Genomic DNA, 22,789 nt, shown 5'->3' on the forward strand with positions numbered 1-22,789 from the left:
ATAAATTTGCCATTTAAAGGGAAGTGCCAGTGGGGGGTTGGCATTAACCAGACACCTAAAGGGCACATCATTAATCACCATCCTATGTAGGTGGGCACATGGACCAACCACTGAATCCGCATGTAACACAGCAGAGAGCCTTTGCACAAATAGCGTATCAAGCGATAATCATAATTGGTGACTCTTCTCACTACCCTGCACTTCTTTTTGTACTGCAGTGTGGAAATGGGTAATTCTGATATAAAGTCTTAATGCAGACATAGAATTACCCTAGAATGGCTTTGAATGGATGCCTGGCCAATCAGTTCTTGGTTGAAAAACGAACAATTCCTGTTTTGTTTTTTTCGGATTAAATTTTTTGAATTAAATATTAAATATTTCCTTTTTTTAAGACTGAGAATGATCCAGTCTCACAGGTGCAGGTTGCAATTCATCATGATTAATGTGCTTTATATGAAAATGATATTTCACATTTCATCACTTTTTACAGCACTGCAGTGCCAGGAATTAGTGTTTATTTATTTATTTATTTATTTTCAACACCCAAGGCCATTTTAATCTGTGACCATGTCAAAGGTGAATTAATACTAAAATAATAATAAAAAAAAACTTCTAGAAATAGAGAATGAATCATGTTGACGGTGATGTTACCGTCCTTGTGAACTGACCTGAGGGCAAACGGTAGCTTGTTTTTTATGTGACTCTGCATAATACCAAAATGGCTGAACTCTCATTTTCCTCACCTCCCATACGGCCAGAATTTTCAAGGATTTACATTAACAAAAGTACAGACATTTGCACACAAACGCATTGCCTCTTTCAAACAACTCAAACATGTACTAAGAGAGACCCTACACACACACACAAACACATCTACTGAGATATATACGCACATTTCTGCATGGGTTGAGAAGGACACGCACAGACAGCCTTGCGGGCAGCATATGAATATTTAACAGTAGCTTCTCTCTCAGCGTAGAGCCTGCCAGTCATTGTCAAATAGGACTTAATCTTTTCAATTTCTGGGTGCAAATATTCACACTGGCTGCTGTTTGTCTGCCTCATTAATGAGCCTCTCCCCCATAATCCTCGGCTGCTAATTCAAGTGGCTGCTGGGGCGGCCAGCCAGGGGAGAACAGGGCACAACCACACATACAGAGCTCAGATTATACACCCCATCACAAGCTCTTTCTTCCTCCCTGTCTGTATCTGACTCGCTGTCGTCCTTTACAATTCTCTCCCTCTTTTCTGTTTCACTTTCTTTCTCGCTCTTGTTGCCTTGCTCATTTCCATCCATCAATCCACAGTCGTTCCCTGTGCCCTTCGTTTTGTCCTCTTATCTATCCTCATTCTGTGTTTCCTTCTATGCAAGCCTTGCCTGCTTTTCATAATTTATGATTTATGTATCTGTTTTCAGATGTTTTCGCAACAGCCCTGTACTGTAAATAATGATTCTTAGATTAAGTAAATGACGTGGAAGAATAACCAAAGATTTACTTGATTTTAGTTTCTATTGAGAAGTTCTGACAACTTGCAACTTTTAGGAATGCATGTAATGCAGCTTTTTGATTGTACTCAAGTATACATACATATATGTATGTTTGTTAGTATAGAGTATATAGTTTATGCATGTATGTATTTATGTATATATAATATACTGTATATTATAATCATTATCAGTGTAATATATATATATATATATATATATATATATATATATATATATATATATATATATATACACATATACATATACATATACATATACATATACATATACATATACATATACATATGCATATACATATGCATATACATATACATATACATACTACCAGTCAAAAGTTTTGGATCTGTAAGATTTTTAATGTTTTTAAAAGAAGTCTCTTCTGCTTACCAAGGCTGCATTTATTTGATAAAAAAAAAAAAAAAAAACAGTAATATTGTGAAATATTATTACAATTTAAAACAGCTGTTTTCTATGTGAATATATAGCAAAGTGTAATTTATTCCTGTGATGGCAAAGCTGATTTTTCAGCATCATTACTCCAGTCTTCAGTGTCACATGATCCTCCAGAAATCATTCTAATATGATGATTTGATGCTCAAGAAACATTTCTCAATGTTAACAATGTTCTCAATGTAAACAATGTTATTTACATTTTTATTTCAGGATTCTTTGATGAATAGAAAGTTCAAAACAACAGCATTTATCTGAAATCGAAAGCTTTTGTAACATTAAATACAGTTCAAAAGTTTGAGTTTTTAAAAGTTTTTATTTTATTTTTGGGAGGAAAGAAATAAAAGAATCAATACTTTTCTTCATCAAGGATGAATTAAATTGATCAAACGTTACAGTAAAGACATGTTACAAAAGATTCTATTTAAAAAATGCTGTTCTTTTGAACTTTCTATTCATCAAATAATCCTGAAAAAAATATTGTACACGACTGTTTTCAACACTGATAATAATAATAATGAATGTTTTTGAGCATCAAATCCGCATATTAGAATGATTTCTGAAGGATCATGTGACACTGAAGACTAAAGTAATGATGCTGAAAATTCAGCTTTGATCATAGGAATAAACAAAATTTTAAAATATTTTAAAATAGAAAACAGTTATTTTAAATTGTCATAATATTTAAAAAATATTACTGATTTTTTTTTTTTTTTCTTTTTTTTTTTTTATCAAATAAATGCAGCCTTGGTGAGCATTTAAAAAACTTAAAAAATCTTACCGATCCAAAACTTTTGAAGACAGTGTGGATATATATATATCATTACAGCTGGGTGGTGCAGATAGTGTTCATATGATGAGCATTCATGTGATGTTGGTAATAGTTTAAAACACCAGGTGTTTTTCTATCTGACATGTAAACAGACTAAGCACAGATTAAGCACATAATATTGAAGTGTTTAAAATAGCTGTCTGTGGGCGGCAAACTGTGGGGGGTCTATCAATTATTGTTTGATTTCCAATCAGTTTTGTGGAAAAAAAAAGTGTGTTTGTTAAAAATACTACATTAAACTAACTTCAACCCTAAGAAGCTAAAGTTCAACATAATGTTACATTGTTCCTCCCACATTAAAATGTAATTTTAATTACATGTAATTTTAACTCATTTCTTTTCAGTGCTTTAGTACAGAGCAGATATAAGCAGGTGTCATTTTCTTCTTCTTGTTTTTTTTCCTGTCATCTCGCTACTCTTATGCCTCTCATCTTTGCTCTCTGTATGTCCAACCTGCCATCCTCTTCCTCTGTCTCTCACCCTACTCCTCTCCATCATGCTAAGCAGTCAGAGCCATTTAACTAAATGCACCTTCAGTCAGTCCATTAGTGTGTTATGGGGGTGGGATGGTGCTCTGGCCGTGGTGTCTGACCCCCCCAACCCTCTCTGATTAATGGAGTATATGAGGGCAGAGGCAGAGTGCCCCCCCACCCCCCTCCACTCATTACCTCATTAAGATGGACCAAAGGCTGCAGGTAATCTCTCTTATCATGCCTCAGTGACAGGGTCTGTACCCTACACACACACACACACACATCCTGCAGGGCATGCGATTCAAATATTTTTATAAACACACTCTTTTCATACAACTTGCTCTACATTTCATATTCACTGATATAGATAACATACACACTACCGCTCAAACATCTGCGTATAGTAAGATTTTTTGGTTACATTTTATTTTCCCGTGTCCTTGTTACATGTAGTTACTGTATAACTACAAATTATGCATAATTACATGCAACTAACCCTAAACCAAACCCTTACTCTTAACTCTAACTCTATAGTAAGTGCATGTAGTTAATTATTATTGCACAGTACTGAAATGCATAATTCCACTGTAACACGGACACCTTAAAATAAAGTGTTGAAATTAATATTTGTATTTAGCAAGGTTGCTGAATAAGTCTAAAGCGACCGTAAACACTTTTCTACTCTTAAGATTTATTTTTTAAATAAATACTGTTCTTTTGAACTTTCTATTCATCAAAGAATCCTGAAAAATTGTTTCATGGTTTCCACAAAAATATTAAGCAGCACAACTTTTTTCAACACTGATAAAAAAAAGAAAGAAATGTTTCTTTAGCACCAAATAATCATAAAGTGATTTCTGAAGGATCATGTGACTGTCTCAATTATGCTTAGTTTTACTCTAATGGACTCTTAGTTTGTTTATCTTCAGTCACATGTCTCTTTGTTCTCAGTTTCCCGCCACTTATTTGTCTCCTAGGTTACTTATTTGTTACTATGGTTACTGTTATTCCAATCATCTTTGTTTTCACTTAGTATATATATATATGCCTGTATTTTAGTTCTCACCTGTCGGTTCTCATTAATGATAAGTTCAGTTTGGTGTAGTTATCTTTGTCAATAAAGTCTGTTAATTTTTATTTTCATCTTTGCATCATGCCTACACCATGTTTAGCCATGTATAATATAATGTAATAATATAACATAATATAATTTAACACCTGTCTGACTTGACACTGAAACTTCTGCTGTACAGTCATGGATATTTAAGTAATTTCAACATTAAACTGACTTAAAAAAAGAGTTGAATCTTGTATAATTTATATATATATAAAAAAAGTTGAAATTGCTTAACTTATTTTGATGAGTTAAAGCAATGTAAAAACATATGTTGTCATAACTTATTGATCATAAAACTGTTTTACAGTGTTGGACAATCTGCTAAACTTCTCCATATGTGTTGCGCTAAAAAAGAAATTGATGTGGCTTTTGTATGACATGAAAGTGACTAAATGATAACAGAACTTTCATATATGGTGAACTATTTTTGTAAAATAGGGGTATTTTACACCAAAGTGTGTTGCATTGTAACCCTGGCCTATATAATAACTTCCATATGGTACCACAGTAAAGTTTTTGCATACTTGATGCTTACATTGCAAAGTTATTAAATTAATCTTTATTGATGTACAGAGTTATGAACTTGTACATTACATTTTAAATTTAAGGTGGTAACGTTTAGGTGAACTCTGAACTAGCTTATGTTTAAAACAACGTAAAATTGTATTTTAGTTTAATGCATATTTTAATCAAACAATAGGTTTAAGACATTTGAGTTGGTATTTAAAAATGATTCTTGTTTTTCTCATTTTAATCCATCAGCCATAGCCATAGAGGTAACAAACAGTTCAGTGGTGCTTAACCAGCTGGTTTCCACCAAACTCAAACTGTTTGGTGGCTGTTAATAAGTTCCTTGGTGTTTTAGTGGGTGTGTGAGAGAGTGGAAAGTGTGAATGTCTGTGTGTATTTATACTCATCAGGATAGGGGTCTCGCATTGGTGCTGAGGGTAGTTTGGGTGTTAATGGAGAGAGCTTTGATTAGAACAGATAAGTGAGATGGACAGGGCTGTCGATAAAAGGCCCTGTGAGAATGTGTGTGTGTGTGTGTGTGTGTACTTACTCCACTCAGACAGATCAGCTCCTCAGAGAAGTCTTGCACCATAGATACAGAGTCCTTCCTTTTCCTCATCTGCATTCATGTGTTTCTCAATGTGAGAATTAACACGCATGTGCATGCCTGTAAGTAGCGGCCCCCCTTCGCCACCCCACCCTGTGGTGTCCGGCTGTGTGACGGCTCCCCTGACAGGCAGCGGTAATGCCCTCTCTGATCTCTGTGAAATTGCCGGGCTGCTTTCAGCAGCTGAGGACTCGCTAGAGACAAACCGCCTTTTAATTCCCAGCGCCAGAGGTGAGAGCGAGAGAGGCCCCTGGGACAGCTACCAATCAGCCATCCATCACACTGACCGACCCCCACAACCGCAGCCCCCTCCAGGCCTACCCCAGCCTGCTGCCTCAGCCCTGGGGAGTCATGTACCCCTTTGGTGGATAGATACGCGAGGCGGAGGGATGGGGGATGGGGGGGGGGGGGGTCGCAAATCAGAATGCTTGAGATGCCTGTTCACCTCTTCTCCCTTCTCCTACCTTTCAAGACTAATGGCACTGTGGGCAGAGAGTGTGTCTGTCTGTCTGCCTGCCTGTCCGTGTGTGCGGTGGACTTGGTGGATTGTAGTACGGGGTAGAAAACATGCTGAGATGGCTTGGCCCCTCCAGGCTAGTTCTGGCAGTGAGAATGAAGGTCTGTGCAGGCGAAGTGGAGGTGTGCCACTCACTGCAATGTCTCCAGGGAGACATGTTTTGAGTGGAGCTCATTTCAAAGTGTGTATGTTCGTGTCTCTCATGTTCTTCTGACTATTTACACTATCCCTTTATCGCTCTGTGCATCTTTTGCTTTTGCGTAAGAGTAGTAACATTTAAATTAATCCTTTGACACAATGCACTTATTGTTTACATGTTTTTACATTGTACTTAGGCTATATTTAAAAAATACCTGCATGTAATTATACAGCTGTAATTAATTTCCGTAATTTTCTATAATTACACTGTTGACTCTTCCCTTACCCCTTAACCCAACCTTAAACCTACCCATACTACCAGACCTGTCCCTACCTGTGTCCCACCTCCCACCCGCAACACAAACTTAAACTAATTTTATATAAGTACATAGTAAAGACACCTGATATAAAGTGTGTGTATGACCACACCATTTTTTCTTAATGTGAAAAATATTTTAATCCTCTAAAGAACCTTTTTCCAAATAGCGTTTTGTGGAATGCAAATGTTCCATGGATGTTGAAGGTTCTTCATGGAACCATCCATGCCAATAAAGAGTGACCTATAGTATTTATAAAATACACTCTGTGTGTGTTTGTTTATGTGGATGTTTTCTCCCTCTCTTTCTCTTTCTGTGTGTGTTTGTGTATTGTTTTCATTCATGCTAATAGTCTGCGTGTATATGTGGAAATGTCCACTAAATAAAGCGTGCGCAAAGTAGGCCCTCTAAACACTTCTGTCTGTAAATTACATAAAGAACACTGAGCCGTTTTATCTACCATGCATGTATTCATGTCTTGTTTATGCAAAACTCGAGAGATCACACTTGTATGATATCTTTGATAGACACCCAAAGCCTTTGAGACCGATAATAAGGACATTTGCCTTTAAATGAATCACAACAATGCTCTGTTTTATCTGCATTCAGTTGGATTTTTGCAAAGGTTTTTGGACATAAGTGTAATGCATTACATATTTCACATATACTTTTAATGTCCATAATAATCATTCTTATAATAATGAAAATTGCTTTTTGTGTTGAGTTTTCTGACTTGATGATTGTAAAGTTGAACATGATTAAGAAAGAGAGTGAGAAGTAAATATAAGAATCACTGTCCAATCAGTGAATAATCCATAATAACTATTTCTCCTCAATTCACCAATTAAACGGCTGGTGTTGAATGATTAAGGTGTTAGTGTCTCTTAAAGAGGACATTTTGGACTTGTTTAGGTGAGTAGGTAATAATAAGTAATAGTATTTTATATTTATAGGCTACTTATGTTCATATAATGCCATAATAATGATCAAATATAAATCTAATATATTTTCTACAAGCAATATGCGTCAACCGGAAGTAAAAACCAAACAAAAGGTGGGGTAAGTCTAGTAAAATACAAATATCGCAAATGATAATAAAACTTAAGAATTTTGTTTTTGGTACCTGTGCTAGTGGCGCATACAATAGCTAAACATTTCGCGAGACGAACAGGTTGCGCTCTGAAAATTACATTAAAAAAAATAAATAAAAATTAAGTAGACATCTAAAAATCCTTTTAAACTGTCGAAATTCTTTTATAATATCCAACCCTCCTGAAAGTCATTGTATAATTCACACACTGACTGGATGCATTAGTCACTGGGAGAATAAATCCCTCCCGCTGTTTTCAGCACCCTGGACAGTTCCTCAGTCTGCACAGGTGGCTCGACTACCGTTTGTGTGTATAGCAGAACCTCAGAGACTTCCCTTTCTCTAGTGCTTCATAGCACTGTGGCCTATTGATTAGACGTAGAAGAATGGACTCTCAATAACTCGTTTCCATTCCCAAATGTTAGCTTTCCCATGCATCAAATGATAACGCGTTGGATGCAGTATAAAACAAGGTAATATGAGAGTGGGATGGTTCTGAGTCACTTAAAATCAGATTTTAATGAAGTGCTGCGTTTCTATACTTCCACATTCATAGTTTTGGCTGCATATGTGCGCACGCACAAGCTGTGGGCTGATTCGCTATTTAACCAAAAAGACTCGACAAGGTTAGGCCAGCCTGTTAATGGCTCTTCTGTCAGGGCGATTGTAAACAGATGGCACCTTTAATTTTAGTATTTAGCTATTTAAAAATATGCAAATGACTGGAAGTAGCCCAGGCGTGTATTTCACTCATATTTGCTTATTCGCGAAGGGTAACGTCAGGGGGAAAACTGAGGATTTCTTAAATGGGAAGTCAACAAAACAATACTTAGTGAGAAAATAAATAGCGTGCATCGCGAAGGGATTAGAAATGTAAACGAAGCCAAACTAGCTGCCGTTGTTGCCTGCCAAGAACAGCGGGGGTCCCGAAACTCGCCCTTGGCTCTCCTTTTCTACAGCATGCAGCCCACCGGCATCCCCTGACTCCAAATATTACCAAACGCTATTTAGTCACTGCTTAAGCCCTGCATGTTGTAAAGGGATTATTAATTTTAGGGGATGATCGGATAGATAGATAGATAGATAGATAGATAGATAGATAGATAGATAGATATAATAATAATAATAATAATAATAATAATAATAATATATTCTTAGTAGTAGTAGTAGTAGTAGTAGTAGTATATGTTTTATTGTTTTAAATAGTCCCAGGCATAAATTCTATTTGGGCAGAGCTCTGGTTAGGGTGTTTGCGTTTGCTTTCTAATCCGATACACTAACACAACTGTAAACTATGTGCTATTGTTTACATGGAGAGAGGGAAGCAGGTAGACAGACCACGGGTGGCCTGATCCGGATTTATTCCAGTGATCACACATGCCGGTGGCTTTCACGCACCGTGAAAACACAGCACTCTGACAAAATGCTGCAAAATGCAATGCTAATGCATAGGGAAATGTGGTTTAAAAAAATACCATTGGCTAACAATAACATTTATTTTTAAATACATTTCCTTTTAATAGATAAATTCAAATATATAACGTATTAGGAAATCCATGTGAACATACGCACGAGAATACACGACCTGTAAAGAAATTTTTAAGCCTAACAACAAAAGGTTTAAATTTGAACAATAGTAATTTCCACTAAATGCTGAAAAGCTGCTAAAAGATTGTAAATGCAGTCTCTAATTCACCCGAATAAACTATAGAGTGTAATGTTTGCATTTCCACAGCTAACAAAATGATTACCTGATGGGTAAATATTTAAAATCCCTTCGATTTGTGGCTACTTTGTCAAACTGCTGGGCGATCCGGTACTCTCTATTGATGCGAGCCAGTATCTTAATCCAGTGCATTTCCCTGTAAATAGCTTTATGCATGATAAAAGAACGGGATCCCCCACCGCGCGCACAGATCACTCCTTCAGAATTAAGACGCAGTGATGGCTATTTGGATTTTCTACACTTATTTTCTTTACGCATCATGCAAAAGACGTGAAAACTTAGGCTAAATGGTGTCTATAAATGTCTACATATTTATCGACGGTTTTAACCATTTCTTTATTACCTTCTGGTAGCCACTGGCACTAGATTTTCACTCTCAAATCCTGCATTAATTAGCCTACACAGGAGAAAAAAATAGACCAATGGAGTCATTATAAAAATAATAAAAAATAATCTCAAAAGTCTATAAAGAAATCGAAGAGCGTCTTCCAGTCCGAATGTGCTGTCCAGGATCCAGGACTAGTGAGGCCAGAACGCAAGGCTTCATACTAAATACACGTGCACTTTTTTTCTGATTTTAGCGATCCAGTCCAAGTTGCAAATTCGGTAGAAAAAGAAAAAAAAGCAAGCACGTCGATGAAATAATTAGTACCTTTACTACCATCAGCCTTTATAGACGTTTTACCAAAGCCAAGGTAGACCTTCGGAAGCAATCTGAGAGTGCCAATATTTAAACCCGTTGCCATGGCAACTTGTCTGTGATTGGTCACCGCGGCATAAGTGCAAGAAAAAACGTCATCAAATCTGAATACGGATGCGAGAAGCTCCCGCGAACTGGAACAGAGTGATGTAAAAAAGTGTCGGTGAGGTGAGTGGACACAAGCAGGTGGATCAAGAGCCCAACAAAAAAACAAACAAAAAAAACAAGAGGAAAACTTGGAGAAGCCTTTTTGTTAACAAACTCTCTTCAACGAATATATTTTTTTGATTCAGTGGATTTCTGGATGCCGACAGGTATAATGCATAACATTCAAGTCCGGAGTGTTTACCTCTAGGCGTAGTGGAGACTCATTCTCAAGACGGAACATTTGCTCTGCTGTTGCCTCCCTCTCCAAGAAGCCAAGACGTTGCTCCGCACCGATTCGTGTGGCCCCAATCCGAGGCGCGGTGCCCGTTTGGGAAGATCGGCTCTCGGTCCCCTCCAGGGCGGAATGATGGTGCACTGCGCGGGCTGCGAGAGGCCCATTCTGGATCGGTTCCTCTTAAACGTTCTCGACCGTGCATGGCACGCGAAGTGTGTCCAGTGCTGCGAGTGTAACTGCAACCTGACCGAAAAATGTTTCTCAAGGGATGGAAAGCTCTATTGCAAAATTGACTTTTTCAGGTAAGATCTGCAGCTGCTTGTATTTGGGCTGCCTCACCTCGTCAAACTTCTGGACTAATCCTCATTTGAAGAATGTGTCATGTAGGATTTACCTACCCTTGTTTTCCTCTTATGTGGATGAGTCTCCATTTGTGGATTAACCTGCCTAAAATGTGTAATGTACTGTTAAACCTTTGATCCTCCGTCGTTCATTAATAGCTTTTGATTGATTACTCATGCATTGCGTATTGTATTCACACGCTTACGGTGTGAGAATTCCTCTTGAAACCTTTGTGCACATGATTGTGGGGAAAAAAGAAAACCTGTTCGGGAAATAACTGTTTATTGTAGCCTACTCTAAAATACGTCATTATTTTACGCATTATTATTATTGTGCATTTAATGGACCATTCATTTGATTACTCATATAAAACAAAAGTTTTTGTTTTGTTTTGTTTACATTTACAAAAATGTATTTTCAATTCAAATACCCTCCAAATTGTAGTAAAAATAGCCAAGATCATTTAAATATTTTGTTAATAATTAAGTAAGTTCTAGCCTAATTAATATTAAAGTAGTACGTTAATATATCATTAACCTCGTTGAAATAATATAAACAGCAGTCAAGTTAAATCACCGAACACGAATTACGTTTAAATCGTGTAATAAAATGATACACTAAATTAAAAAAAAAAAGATAAAAGCCCCCAAACAACATTCAAAACACCTGTGTTGCGTATACCTGTAATTATTTTGTTGTATTCTCAGAACAGGCCGCTTGTTTATTTTTATTAGTCATTAATATCGCTAAATGAGTTCTGCCAGGTTTTCTTCTAGTTTACATTTCCCTGAGCTATTTAACGTCATCCAGTGTTTAAGCTTTCATATGTGCCATTGTTATCCCAAACGGCCTTGCCAATATCACGTTCTATGGGGCCCATCGAGCTCGGCGATTGAATGTGGAGCCATTAGTGGGGCGAAACAGTAATCACCCGTAATGCGTCCATTTGTTGTGTAAGTAGTGTTATGGCCTTTCACTGGGAGAGATGCATTTGAAAAGGGCGAGAGCGACTCGATACCATAACAAATGGAAGAAGATTTAGTGCATTAGTGTTAAAATAAACCCGAGGGGAGAAACAGAAGGGAGTAGTGCGCTTGACGTGTCTCAACCACGACCGGCCTGTATACCTGGTCTTTCCCGTCTCGTTGTCATTGAAATATAAATTGAACAAACTGCACGTTCTCTAGGCTATATTATTTCTGCCTATTTTTCCACGAAAACGGGGTAGGCGCAGATTAACAAATCAGCAATTGTACATATATAGCCTATAATTGGCGGATTATCTCTCATTTCATAGGCTGAATGAATAAAAGAAAATCAGGATGTAAATTCGAGGATGTGTAAACAAACACTCTGTTGTCCCTTTTTCACGCTAAGGAAATAATATTATGTAGGTGAGCTGACTTGTGCTTTGTGTTTTAACACCTAAAATGTGGCTTTGTTGTTTTGCCTAATCCCACAATATCACTTCATTTAGAGCATGTCGACTTGAGCCTATACTGCCAAATTCCTTTAAAAATATTCAGAGTTGATGGCATGGTTTATTAAAATGCTAAATAGAAAGTATAGATAATTCTATCCATGTATCAGTGACTTGAAATTACTGTTTAAGTATACAGAATGATAATATTAATAATATTATGTTCAAATTACTACGCTGACACAATGAGTGAATTTGTGCGTTTTCAGTATTGCAGTATTTTTAATCACATATGACAGAATTCACAATTTACTCACACATAACACATAGGCCCTACGCACAATATAGCGCATAATAATGCACATACTACACATTATACATGATGTACAATTATACTTAAACAGTTACTTAATCGTCAAGTTGCTGTCAGGTCATTAAATAGTTCCCGGGGGAGTATCTGTAAAATAAACAATTATTGACTCATTATGTAGTAGCTACTGGAATGCAATATCATCAATGTCCATTACATAACCTTTTGTGTGGTTCATTAGGTTAAACATACCATAACTCTTTTCTTATCAAATGTATGTCTCCTTACAGGCGTTTTGGTACGAAATGTGCGGGCTGCTCACAGGGCATTTCGCCCAGCGACCTCGTGCGAAGAGCGCGCAGCAAGGTGTTCCATCTGAACTGTTTCACGTGCATGGTGTGCAACAAACAGCTGTCCACGGGCGAGGAGCTCTACGTCATCGACGAAAACAAGTTTGTGTGTAAAGAGGACTACCTGAGCGCGAGCGCTATCAAAGAGGTCAATTTAAACTCAGGTGAGAGAGACGAATAGAGCTGTACAAGTGAAAGACATGTAGGCTGTGTGTGTGTGTGTGTGTGTGTGTGTGTGTGTGATACGAGAGAGAGAGAGAGAGAGAGAGAGAGAGAGAGAGAGAGAGAGAGAGAGAGAGATTGACTCAGTTGAATGAATTATGGGTCAATGACGTGACGCTCTTTTTTTTATCCGGATCTATTGAGTTATTCAATATTACATTAAAATGGGCAATTCATATAAAATGGCTTGATTAATATTAACGGTTTCATTTTCAGTTAATTTAGATATTTTTTTGTTGGGCTTAAAGTAAAAATGCTTTGGTGGTGTAAGAGAAAATTATCTGGAAGAAAAGTTTGGTCTAAGTAATTTGTAATTGTTCTATTACTATTATTATTATTATTATTATTATTATTATTAATTTATTTAAAAAAAAATGTGATGCAGTTTCTTTAAAAAAACATGATTCATAGGCTATCAATGTCATGGCATAACCATCATGAAGGAAGCCATTTTGTTGTCATGTGATATGAAATCTATAAAACTGAGAGGACACCTTTAGACCCTAATAACTGTCAAGGTTATTACAAATAGCCTATTATAAATTTCAAGTTTTAAGCTTTTCATTAAAAAGTTAAAAATTAATCTGGAAAAAAAATTCATATAGCCTAAATGAAAATAGCGAAAAATAACGAATACGTGTTCAAGAATGATATAGAAATATTTAGCCTACTTGATGTTAAACCACATGACATTATTCATTAAATCAAATATTTTTGTTCAAAATTGTATATAGACTTTTTTTTTTTTCTAAACCAACACTAATTAGAAGATTACATTTGTAAAAACTTTGCACATGCTTTAAACTCGATTTTAAGATTTCATAAGGCGAAGCTGTTCAGGGAAGCGCATTCGTTACAAATTTTCTTTTTATTAACATTTTCATTTGTGTTTGTTTGTCGTCTAGTTAGGTAAGATGTTCTAACGTGCTCTCTGTATCTTTCTATTGTTTCAAAGATGTAAATGCACATTAACAGAGCCCGTGTGCTGAATTCAAATGTAAAATCTATTGAAAGAAAACGAGCAGCCCAATTCAGAGGTGTGTGAGTTGACTATTTACGCGCGTCCCCGTGACTGTGATGCTCACGAGTGTTCAGAATCACGGACAGGCTGTTTGTTTTCCAACACACAGATGACATTATTATCGCCTCCACTTGTGGGTCAGTGCTAGTCCAATTAATTTAACAGCGACTGAGTGCTTCGTCCAGTCGATTTAAAAGGGACGTACAACACTTAAATTCATTAATGCAGAAAATGGTCTTTTGAAATTGGTGGCGTGCTATTTTTACACCAATCCTTATTTTTAATGACTTGATGCATACTTGGAAGACAAAAATATATCCACCCAAGGCCACTGCAAGGATAAATCTTACCGGTTATTAGATTGCGAGTATGTTATATTTTTGTAAAATTATTATTTTCTTTTTGGAATAACTTGTTTTAGACTTTTAAATTAAAAGGTAGGCTAATACAAGTACATCGAACCGGGCTAGTTAAAATTATTTCATGATAAGCTAGTCTATGTCCGTGAATATGATTCAGTCAATCAATTTTTTTCTTTGCACGCTGAGGACTCTTTTGGTTTGGTGTTGTCCACCTAGGGAGAAGTGTCCATAACTCATTCTCCTCAGTCCATGCGCGTTCTTGTCAGATAAACGTCTGTAGTCGTATATCCCCGCTCCTCAGACAATGACAAGCTGTTATCAAGCACAGCAGCCTGTCCCAAGAGACAACCAGACTTAATTCCTTCGATATTTTGCAGAAGTGATCTCTGCTTGTTTCCTCCTTTGTTTCATGTGTGTGCGTGTTTAAAAAAATAAATAATTATATATATATATATATATATATATATATATATATATATATATTTATATATTTATTTATTTATTATGGTCTAGCTGCTTGAAGCCCTCATTCAGTTTTAACGTAACATTTAATCAAACATTTATTTAGAAGCCTAATAATATAGGCCTTTTATACACAAACATTCATTATAGACTACTAACTTTATACCTAGTCAAATTAAGGCAATTTTGTGTAATCTTTGTGCCCAGAAAAAGTATAGGAAAGTAGCCTACAACCCTGTCTGGTCTGGTCAGCCATGATATTTGTAGTTTTTTTCTTTTCTTTTTTTTTTCGTAGTTGAAATGTGTCAAATTGATGTTAGCCTATATATCAAATATCAGATTATGCAATTGTATTAGGCAATTAAACATTAATATTAGGCTACCATTAATGGGTGAACGTTGTAACATTACACTTTTTTATATTATTACTTACAACTGTTATATCAAGAGGATTGGGGGGGCGTGGGGGGAATTGCAATGAGTCTAATATGTCCCTCATTGGTCCTTTGCTTAAGTGTCATCGTGTACGGACCGGAGTTTATCGCCTGATCTTCCGGATCCGATCCAGGACGACACGAAGGAGACGGACAATTCCACATCCTCAGATAAGGACACTAACAACAACGAGAACGAGGAGCAGAACTCGTGCACGAAGCGACGGGGCCCGCGCACCACCATCAAGGCCAAACAGCTCGAGACTCTGAAAGCCGCGTTCGTGGCCACGCCGAAGCCCACGCGACACATCCGCGAGCAGCTCGCGCAGGAGACAGGCCTCAACATGCGAGTCATACAGGTGAGAATACACATTTATTTGATTTATTTATTTAGGCCGTTCCACGATACGTACTGCATCCATTCTGAAAAGTACATTTCTCTAAGATTTTAAACATTACATCACAACCATTTATGTGTCACCTCGAGCTAAATGAAAATAATAATATGTGGTAGGAAGGATGTGGCAGTTCTCAATCCCGTTCCACACACCCCACCGGGATAGATAGAGAACCACTGGGATATGGCTATGTTTAAAACATGGCTGTGTTTGGGGGAAAAAAGTTACAGTTTATTTAGGGGAAAAAGGGGGGGAAAAGTTAGTTTATTTAATACTGACCTAGAACTAATGGTCATGAAACTACAAGGACATTTATACAAAGAAATTTTAATGCTGATATTTCTATAAAGTTTTCAAAAATGAGTTGTATACTGTTCAAAGTCATGTTTTGACAAGGTCATATCACACTGACAAACCATACAAAATATGTGATAAAGTGAAAAAGAGGGCACTTTTAACTTCTGGAAGTGCAGGATGATGATTGAATGTTTGTTTGAGAAAATTGTATAATAGTATAACAGTTAATAATTTCTATTGTACACCTATTAATAGTATAACAGGTTATGTACAAGTTAATATTTAATTAACATACTACTAAGATATTATGCTTCTATATGCAAATACTTTGTCATACTTTCAGTCTAGGAATCTGGTATATATAAAATATGACAAAAATCCAAATATAGGCTGGCATGTTCACAGTTGTAAAGCAGTTAAAGTCGTTAATGGATTTCTATCAGGTAGTAGGCTATAGGCACTTATCAGAAACGCAAGATAACATCAGCTTCATGATAGGCTTGTCAGTTCCTTCTGAGAAAATATGACTGTGAAAGACAAGCTGTTCTAACAGCAATTACAGCCAACTGTTCTTACTAAATTTAAGAACTTTTTTTAATACATTTCTCAAGCTATTTACGAGGTGAAATTTAATTGGAGAGGTGTTGTTGTCAAACACAAACACAGCCATGCTTTAAAGTCCAGGTAAAGATCAACACCATTAGTGAGGGTGAGAGTTTTCCGTAATTTTTCAGTGAAAAATGCCAAAAGTGTTCAGTCCTGAAACATATTTAGATGTATTGGAGCTTTGTGGAAAGGATGCCGTAATGATTATAAATGTAAAGAAAATACAGAACATGGATTTATTAACAATAAGGATAAGAGCACATTGCCAGGTCCATATAAAAATACACCTTTGTTTGATTACCAGTTATAGGGAAGGGAACTTGATTCTTGATGTCTTACGAGTAAAGTTATCCACTCAAGCGCACAGTTCATCTTCATGTCGCTGTCATCAAGAAATCACAACCCTCTCTGAATCCCAGCAAGGCTCAGTGCTTTGTTTCTGAGCCAAAATGGAGACGGCCTTTGCCACACGTCCCTGTTCATTTGTTATGTGTTAAATGTGGATTGCGCTCTGCGCAGGGAGCCCTCCGGAGCCATGCCGGTTCAGCAGCGTGTGTGTGTAATCCCTAAGCAACGCTCACTCAGGAGGAGGCAAAACATTTCCATAAAAATGTACCAAACAGTTAGCCGATTGTTCTCCATAAGCAGGTGTTGCCTTTGCTGTGCATGGAGAGGAATGCTTAAGTGGTTTTAGGTAGAGAACATGTTTTTGTCTCTCTAACACACTCTCAATATAGTCTCTCTCTCTTTTTCTCTTTCGTACATGGCAGGATTGTGCCTCCAGAGCAGACTAACTGTTGTTAGCATATATTATGCAGTGGCAATGCAGATTCAGACGTGAATGTGTTACACTGAACCGTCATGCATAACAATGTCACCTTATGTCAGACATTTTCATATTCTCTACTCTTTGTTCCGGCGCAAGCAGTTTATGAGACAACAGTGTGAAAAACGGCCCTTGTGGTGTTTGTTGAAGCATATGGTTGTGATTCTTTTGGCTTAAAGGTTATGTTTGGGTTCCATCGGCACAGTGGTACATCAGATTGCCTCGTTCTTGCTAAAAGATTGAAACAATGTTAGACAGTGATGAGTCTGATATTGCATCTGTCACACACTTTTATATCAGGTCTATTTGTAATGAGCTGGCGGCGCCGTGATCAAACGATACTTGTCAGCACCGCAGTGTCTCAGAAATGATGTGCGTGCGTGCGACAACGACGAGGGACTGGTGAAATCATCACAGCATGTTAATTTCCACAGGAATATAAATCTCAGGAATCTATTGCATTGCAGTTCAGTAGCATTTTAGGTCTGACAAGACGCATTTAACAGGTTGGGCCGGATCAATTATTATATGTTGGTTCTGTCATTATTAGGTTGAGCTGTATGATTAACATATTTGTCCGTGTGTGTGTGCAGTATAGCCAGTTCGGCCAATATCTTTAGAACAGTGTTTAGTTTCAATGGAAAATAACCTGGTGTAGTGAGGCTCAAATTTCTCCATCCATCCTCTTGGTATTCAGTTAATTTGGTCATATTATTATTTATAGAATGACATGTCAATGACAATATTTCGGATTAACATTGACCAGTAACGTATGCCGTGTTCATTTCCCTCATTAAGTTGTTAAGTGTTTCTAATACCATTAAATCAACAGGAGTGTTGATAGTACATAACTAAGACTAGGCTGTTTTCTTTTAGTCTCTGTATGTACCATCTTATATAAGAAGCAATATAGCAATCTTATTTTCCTCCTGCAATGGCTAAAAAAATAATGCAACTGTTAAAGGTATAGTTTACCCAAAACTGAAAATTCTGTATGACATTCTTTCTTTCTCCAGATGGCAAAAGAAGATATTCTAAAAAATGTTGTCTTTACAATGCAAGTCAAATTGTTTAAAGTTGTTTGGACCCCATTGACTTTCATTGTATGGACAAATCTGTTCTTCAGAATATCTTCATGTCCCACAGAAGAAAGAATGTCCCTTTAACCAACATAAGACAAGTCATGATGAAAGAAACATCTAGTTTAGTTGTTGTGCATGGTATAATTACTCACAATACTCCCGTAAACAATCAAGTAACCTGGACAAGTGTGGAATTTTTTCCCCCGTTTCTGTTAACCATTTTCTAAATGGAAAATCATAGGAATGTATAAATATGTAAGGAAGATCACGCACCTCTAATTGTGGTTTTGCCTCGTAGGTGTGGTTTCAAAATCGGCGGTCTAAAGAACGTAGGATGAAGCAGCTCAGCGCGCTCGGTGCTCGACGGCACGCTTTCTTCAGGGGACCTCGCAGAATGAGGCCGCTTGGAGGAAGACTAGAGGACCCTGAAATAATGGGCCCTGGAGGATACAGTTACTACGGAGGTACATAAAGAATGTTCTGTCAAAACACATTTACACACAATATCATGTTCTGTTCCTCACACACATTCGCTGTAACTTCAGGGTTTTTCTCTTACTTTGAAAGCACAAAGACTCTTACATGCAGTTTCTCTACCGGTGCTAAGATGCTTCAGTATCACCCATCATTCCTCAGAGCTTTAACGCAGAATCCTAAAGCCATGTTTATGTTCATGTTTAGCAAAATATAAAAAAATGAGAACTATAACACAGGATTGCACTGGTGTTCATTGGAGAATTGTGCAGTGGGTCCCAGTCACGAACGAATACAGAGAAATCTGATTGAAAGGATCCCGAAAACCATGCGTTACCTGTTGCGCGACATTCCAGCTTGGTCTTTTTGATTGGATTTGCACATGCACACTCACACACCTGGTATCTGTCATACTAACAGGTATTTGGCAAAGAGTATTCTGTAATGGGTTAACAAAGCAATACAATCAGAATAAGGTCACCAACCATTCTAGAATTAATTGGAAAATTGCACATTTCAAATTCCTCAAAAAAGCGTACTTTCCAGAGCAAAGGCTTTCCGAACATGGGAACAGATAGATGCACTGATCTCTGGAGGTCTGGCATTGATGATTCGACGATCTATCACTCAGTGAACAAGTGGCGTTTCTTTATAATAAAATGTCTTTTGATGATTGATTAGCACATTAAAGTATCACAACTGCAGGAAAAAAATAATGGAATTGGGGAGGAATGTTAATGACTTTGTGTAGCACTAATTATATAGGCCAATCGCAATGGTATGAGGGAGCGAGAGGATGGATATGTGAGGAAAAATAAAGAAACATGTTTATTTACATCCTCTTTCCTCACGTTTCATTAGAGTATTTTCATTCATTAAAGCACTGTCTGTTACATGCTCGTAATGAGTCTTTTGATCATAGCCAAACTATTCTGACACATCCTCTCAGAAAATGTGAAAAACAGATGAAATTGGGCATCAAATAAAAAAAAAGACTTCTTGTGAATTAATTAAATGTCAAGTCATACTCATCAACTCAAAATCTTTTTCTTTTTCTCCACAGAATACCAAGCCGATTACTACGGCCCAGTGGTCAACTACGATTTCTTCCCTCACGGACCCCCTTCCTCACAAGCTCAGTCTCCAGCCGAGTCCCCTTACCTCCTAGGCTCGGGTTCAGGACCCCTTGAGGGCGGCCCGGTCTCCGCGCACCACCCCTCAGACGACCAAAGGTTCACGGACATGATCTCTCACGCAGACACCCCCAGTCCCGAGCCAGGCATGACCGGACCTCTTCATCCCAATCCACAGGGGGAGGGTGGCTTTGCAGGGAGTCCACCCTTCCCCCTGGCCAACAACACCAGTTACAATGGCCCCATGTCCCATCCTGGTCAAGAGATGGGGGAGAACACTGTTTGGTAGAACAGAGAGGTGGTCTGAGATAAGACTCTGAACTATGGACACAGAGCGGATTCCACTCAAACCGGTCTACCCAGAATGATCACCTTAGTGCTATAGGTTCCTGAGGGAGGGCTTATTGGCTGGTCATCGACCAGAGCAAACCAATATTTGGACCATAAACCTGAGAGGCGGAAAGACATCAAGCACAAATGAGCACCCTCTCGCAGTTTAGTTTCTACTGTCAAAGGATGTGTATTGTCAGTGGTCATCTTGACCAATCACATTGGTTTGATTCCGTTGTTATGGTTTCCTGAGTTCTATTTTATGATAATAGCTCAGATGTTCGTCCAAGGGGTTTTCTACTGCTTTAACTCACTGATTAGCAAACGTTGTCGAACTGCATTTGATGGTCAGAAGTGAGCTAGTACTTAAAGGTAAATCCATTTTCATCCTTCATTGGCTTTAGTTTCTTCCTTTTCTGAGATTCTGAGGCTCAATTTGTTGAAATGTTTTCTTTTCTGTCTTAAAACTGGTCCATTTGTAACATATTTGGTTCATTCATTAACCGATGAATTGGTTCATTAAACATTTTGATGAACGCTCAGTATACCTGTGTTCTGATGAATCTATGGCCGTCAAAACACGCTTTGCACTAATCACATATCTGATTTTGATACGTAATTGGACTTCAGGTTCACTGGATTAAATATTACACCACATGCTATTTTCTAGTCGATACAAAACTATTACAGAACCCTAGGGTCACAATTTGCACTCAAACAATTGAACTTTTGAATTAACAAGTTGATGTTAAGCCACTATAAATCTATGTTAAAGTCTAAACGGTTAAAATGACCCTCCTACAGCAAAGACGGGGTTAACTAAACATTAGATTGATAATAAAATGTAAATGATTTAGGGTTTGAAACACCTCTTGAAGCTGGACATATGTGACCCTGGATCACAAAACCAGTCTTAAGTCGCACGGGTATATTTGTGGCAATAGCCAACAATACATTGTATGGGTCAAAATTATCGATTTTTCTTTTATGCCAAAAATCATCAGGATATTAAGTAAAGATCATGTTCCATGAAGATATTTTGTAAATTTCCTACCGTAAATATATAAAACTTTTATTTTTGTGAGTGAATGCAGAACAATTGCGAACATAAATGGTCAACTTTAAAGGCGATTTTCTCAATGTTTTGATTTTTTGCACCCTCAGGCTCAGACTCCAGATTTTCAAACAGTTGTATCCCGGCCAAATATTGTCCTATCCTAACAAACCGTACATAAATGGAAAGCCTATTCATTCAGCTGTTCACTGGTTTTGTGGTCCAGGGTCACATATGCACTTTTGGTTGTTTCAGTAATAGTTTTTGTGACATTTAAATTCAAATTTTGAAATTCCCATGACATCACCATTAGTTTTTGTGACATCACACAACAGGAAGTCACCACTACAAAAGAGGCCAAAATCAATACCAGCTATGGATATTTTGTCTTATCTCGATTTTTTTTTAAAATAAATACATATGCACCTGCAACACATGGAGACATCTGCCTTACCCAAATCGCTCCCCATCCCCCCCGTCTCTATTGGAGCCTGTTGTAGTCCTCTGGATAGAGGCCTTTGCCCACACAGTGATCGGTCATTGAGAAGCTCTCAAAAATGCCTGACGAGCCTGTGCGTTGTTCAACTTCATTTAACCTTCGCTTTAATACCTTCCTTTGAAGAAAAAAAAAAATGTTTTAATGGAAATTATTTTCAAAAGAACATTAAAGCCATAATGAAGAATCTCCTTTAACAGCTGAGGTCTCCCTTCTCAATGGGGGGAAAACAAAAGATCAGGACAAGCAACATCTGTGACTTACCACTGCACCCTGAACAGCCTCCAGACTGAAAGCAGGCGCCATCTGATGGGCTAGTGAAGAAAAACAATTGTCTAGACAAATGTCACCTGGAAATAGGGGGCATGGCATAATAATAATTTTGTACGAATTCAATAAACTAGTTTTGACACTAAAGAGAAATGTAGAAACATGCACTACAGTATTTAGTCTTAAAGGATTCAAGGTACTCAAGGGGAGTATATAAAATGGGTTATTTAATTTCTTAAGAAAAGACTTCCCATTGCTTGTATAAAACAAAAATACACTATAGTTTGTCATACGTAGTAGGCTAATATAAATGATTTCACTATTATTTATAAACCAAATAAGTGCCTATGGTTAGGGGTAATTGAAGCTGAGCTTTTTTGTATAAAAAAAATAATAATATCCAGTTTAACCTGTGCATTTATATAACCACAAAGAAAGAGTATAAAGCTATTTCAATAATCTCAAAAAATCTTAATTATTCAGTAGCAGAGCATTTCAACTATGCTAACTATGCTTTCAGAGCAGCATTCA

The 22,789-nt window shown here is 37.3% G+C and overlaps 1 protein-coding gene across 1 annotated transcript; it reads left to right on the forward strand.

The window, feature by feature from the left end:
• The first annotated feature begins 10,128 nt into the window (after positions 1-10,128).
• Positions 10,129-20,983, forward strand: lhx5 (LIM homeobox 5). Its single transcript, XM_084136528.1, has 5 exons — positions 10,129-10,671; positions 12,732-12,955; positions 15,374-15,651; positions 18,800-18,965; positions 20,039-20,983. Exons 1-5 carry the CDS (start codon positions 10,499-10,501, stop codon positions 20,395-20,397), a joined length of 1,200 nt encoding a protein of 399 aa, XP_083992654.1. The 5' UTR covers positions 10,129-10,498; the 3' UTR covers positions 20,398-20,983.
• The last annotated feature ends 1,806 nt before the right edge of the window (positions 20,984-22,789 follow it).

This window comes from Abramis brama (genome assembly GCF_963993115.1).
Source record: "Abramis brama genome assembly, chromosome: 15".
In the NCBI taxonomy this organism is placed as follows: domain Eukaryota; kingdom Metazoa; phylum Chordata; class Actinopteri; order Cypriniformes; family Leuciscidae; genus Abramis; species Abramis brama.

Excerpts from the sequence above, each read along its gene's own strand:
- lhx5 (XM_084136528.1), top strand. The coding sequence starts at position 10,499 with ATGATGGTGCACTGCGCGGGCTGCGAGAGGCCCATTCTGGATCGGTTC. Across the intron at positions 10,672-12,731 it reads TGCAAAATTGACTTTTTCAG|GCGTTTTGGTACGAAATGTG; the intron begins GTAAGATCTGCA and ends GTCTCCTTACAG. Across the intron at positions 18,966-20,038 it reads AGGATACAGTTACTACGGAG|AATACCAAGCCGATTACTAC; the intron begins GTACATAAAGAA and ends TTTTCTCCACAG.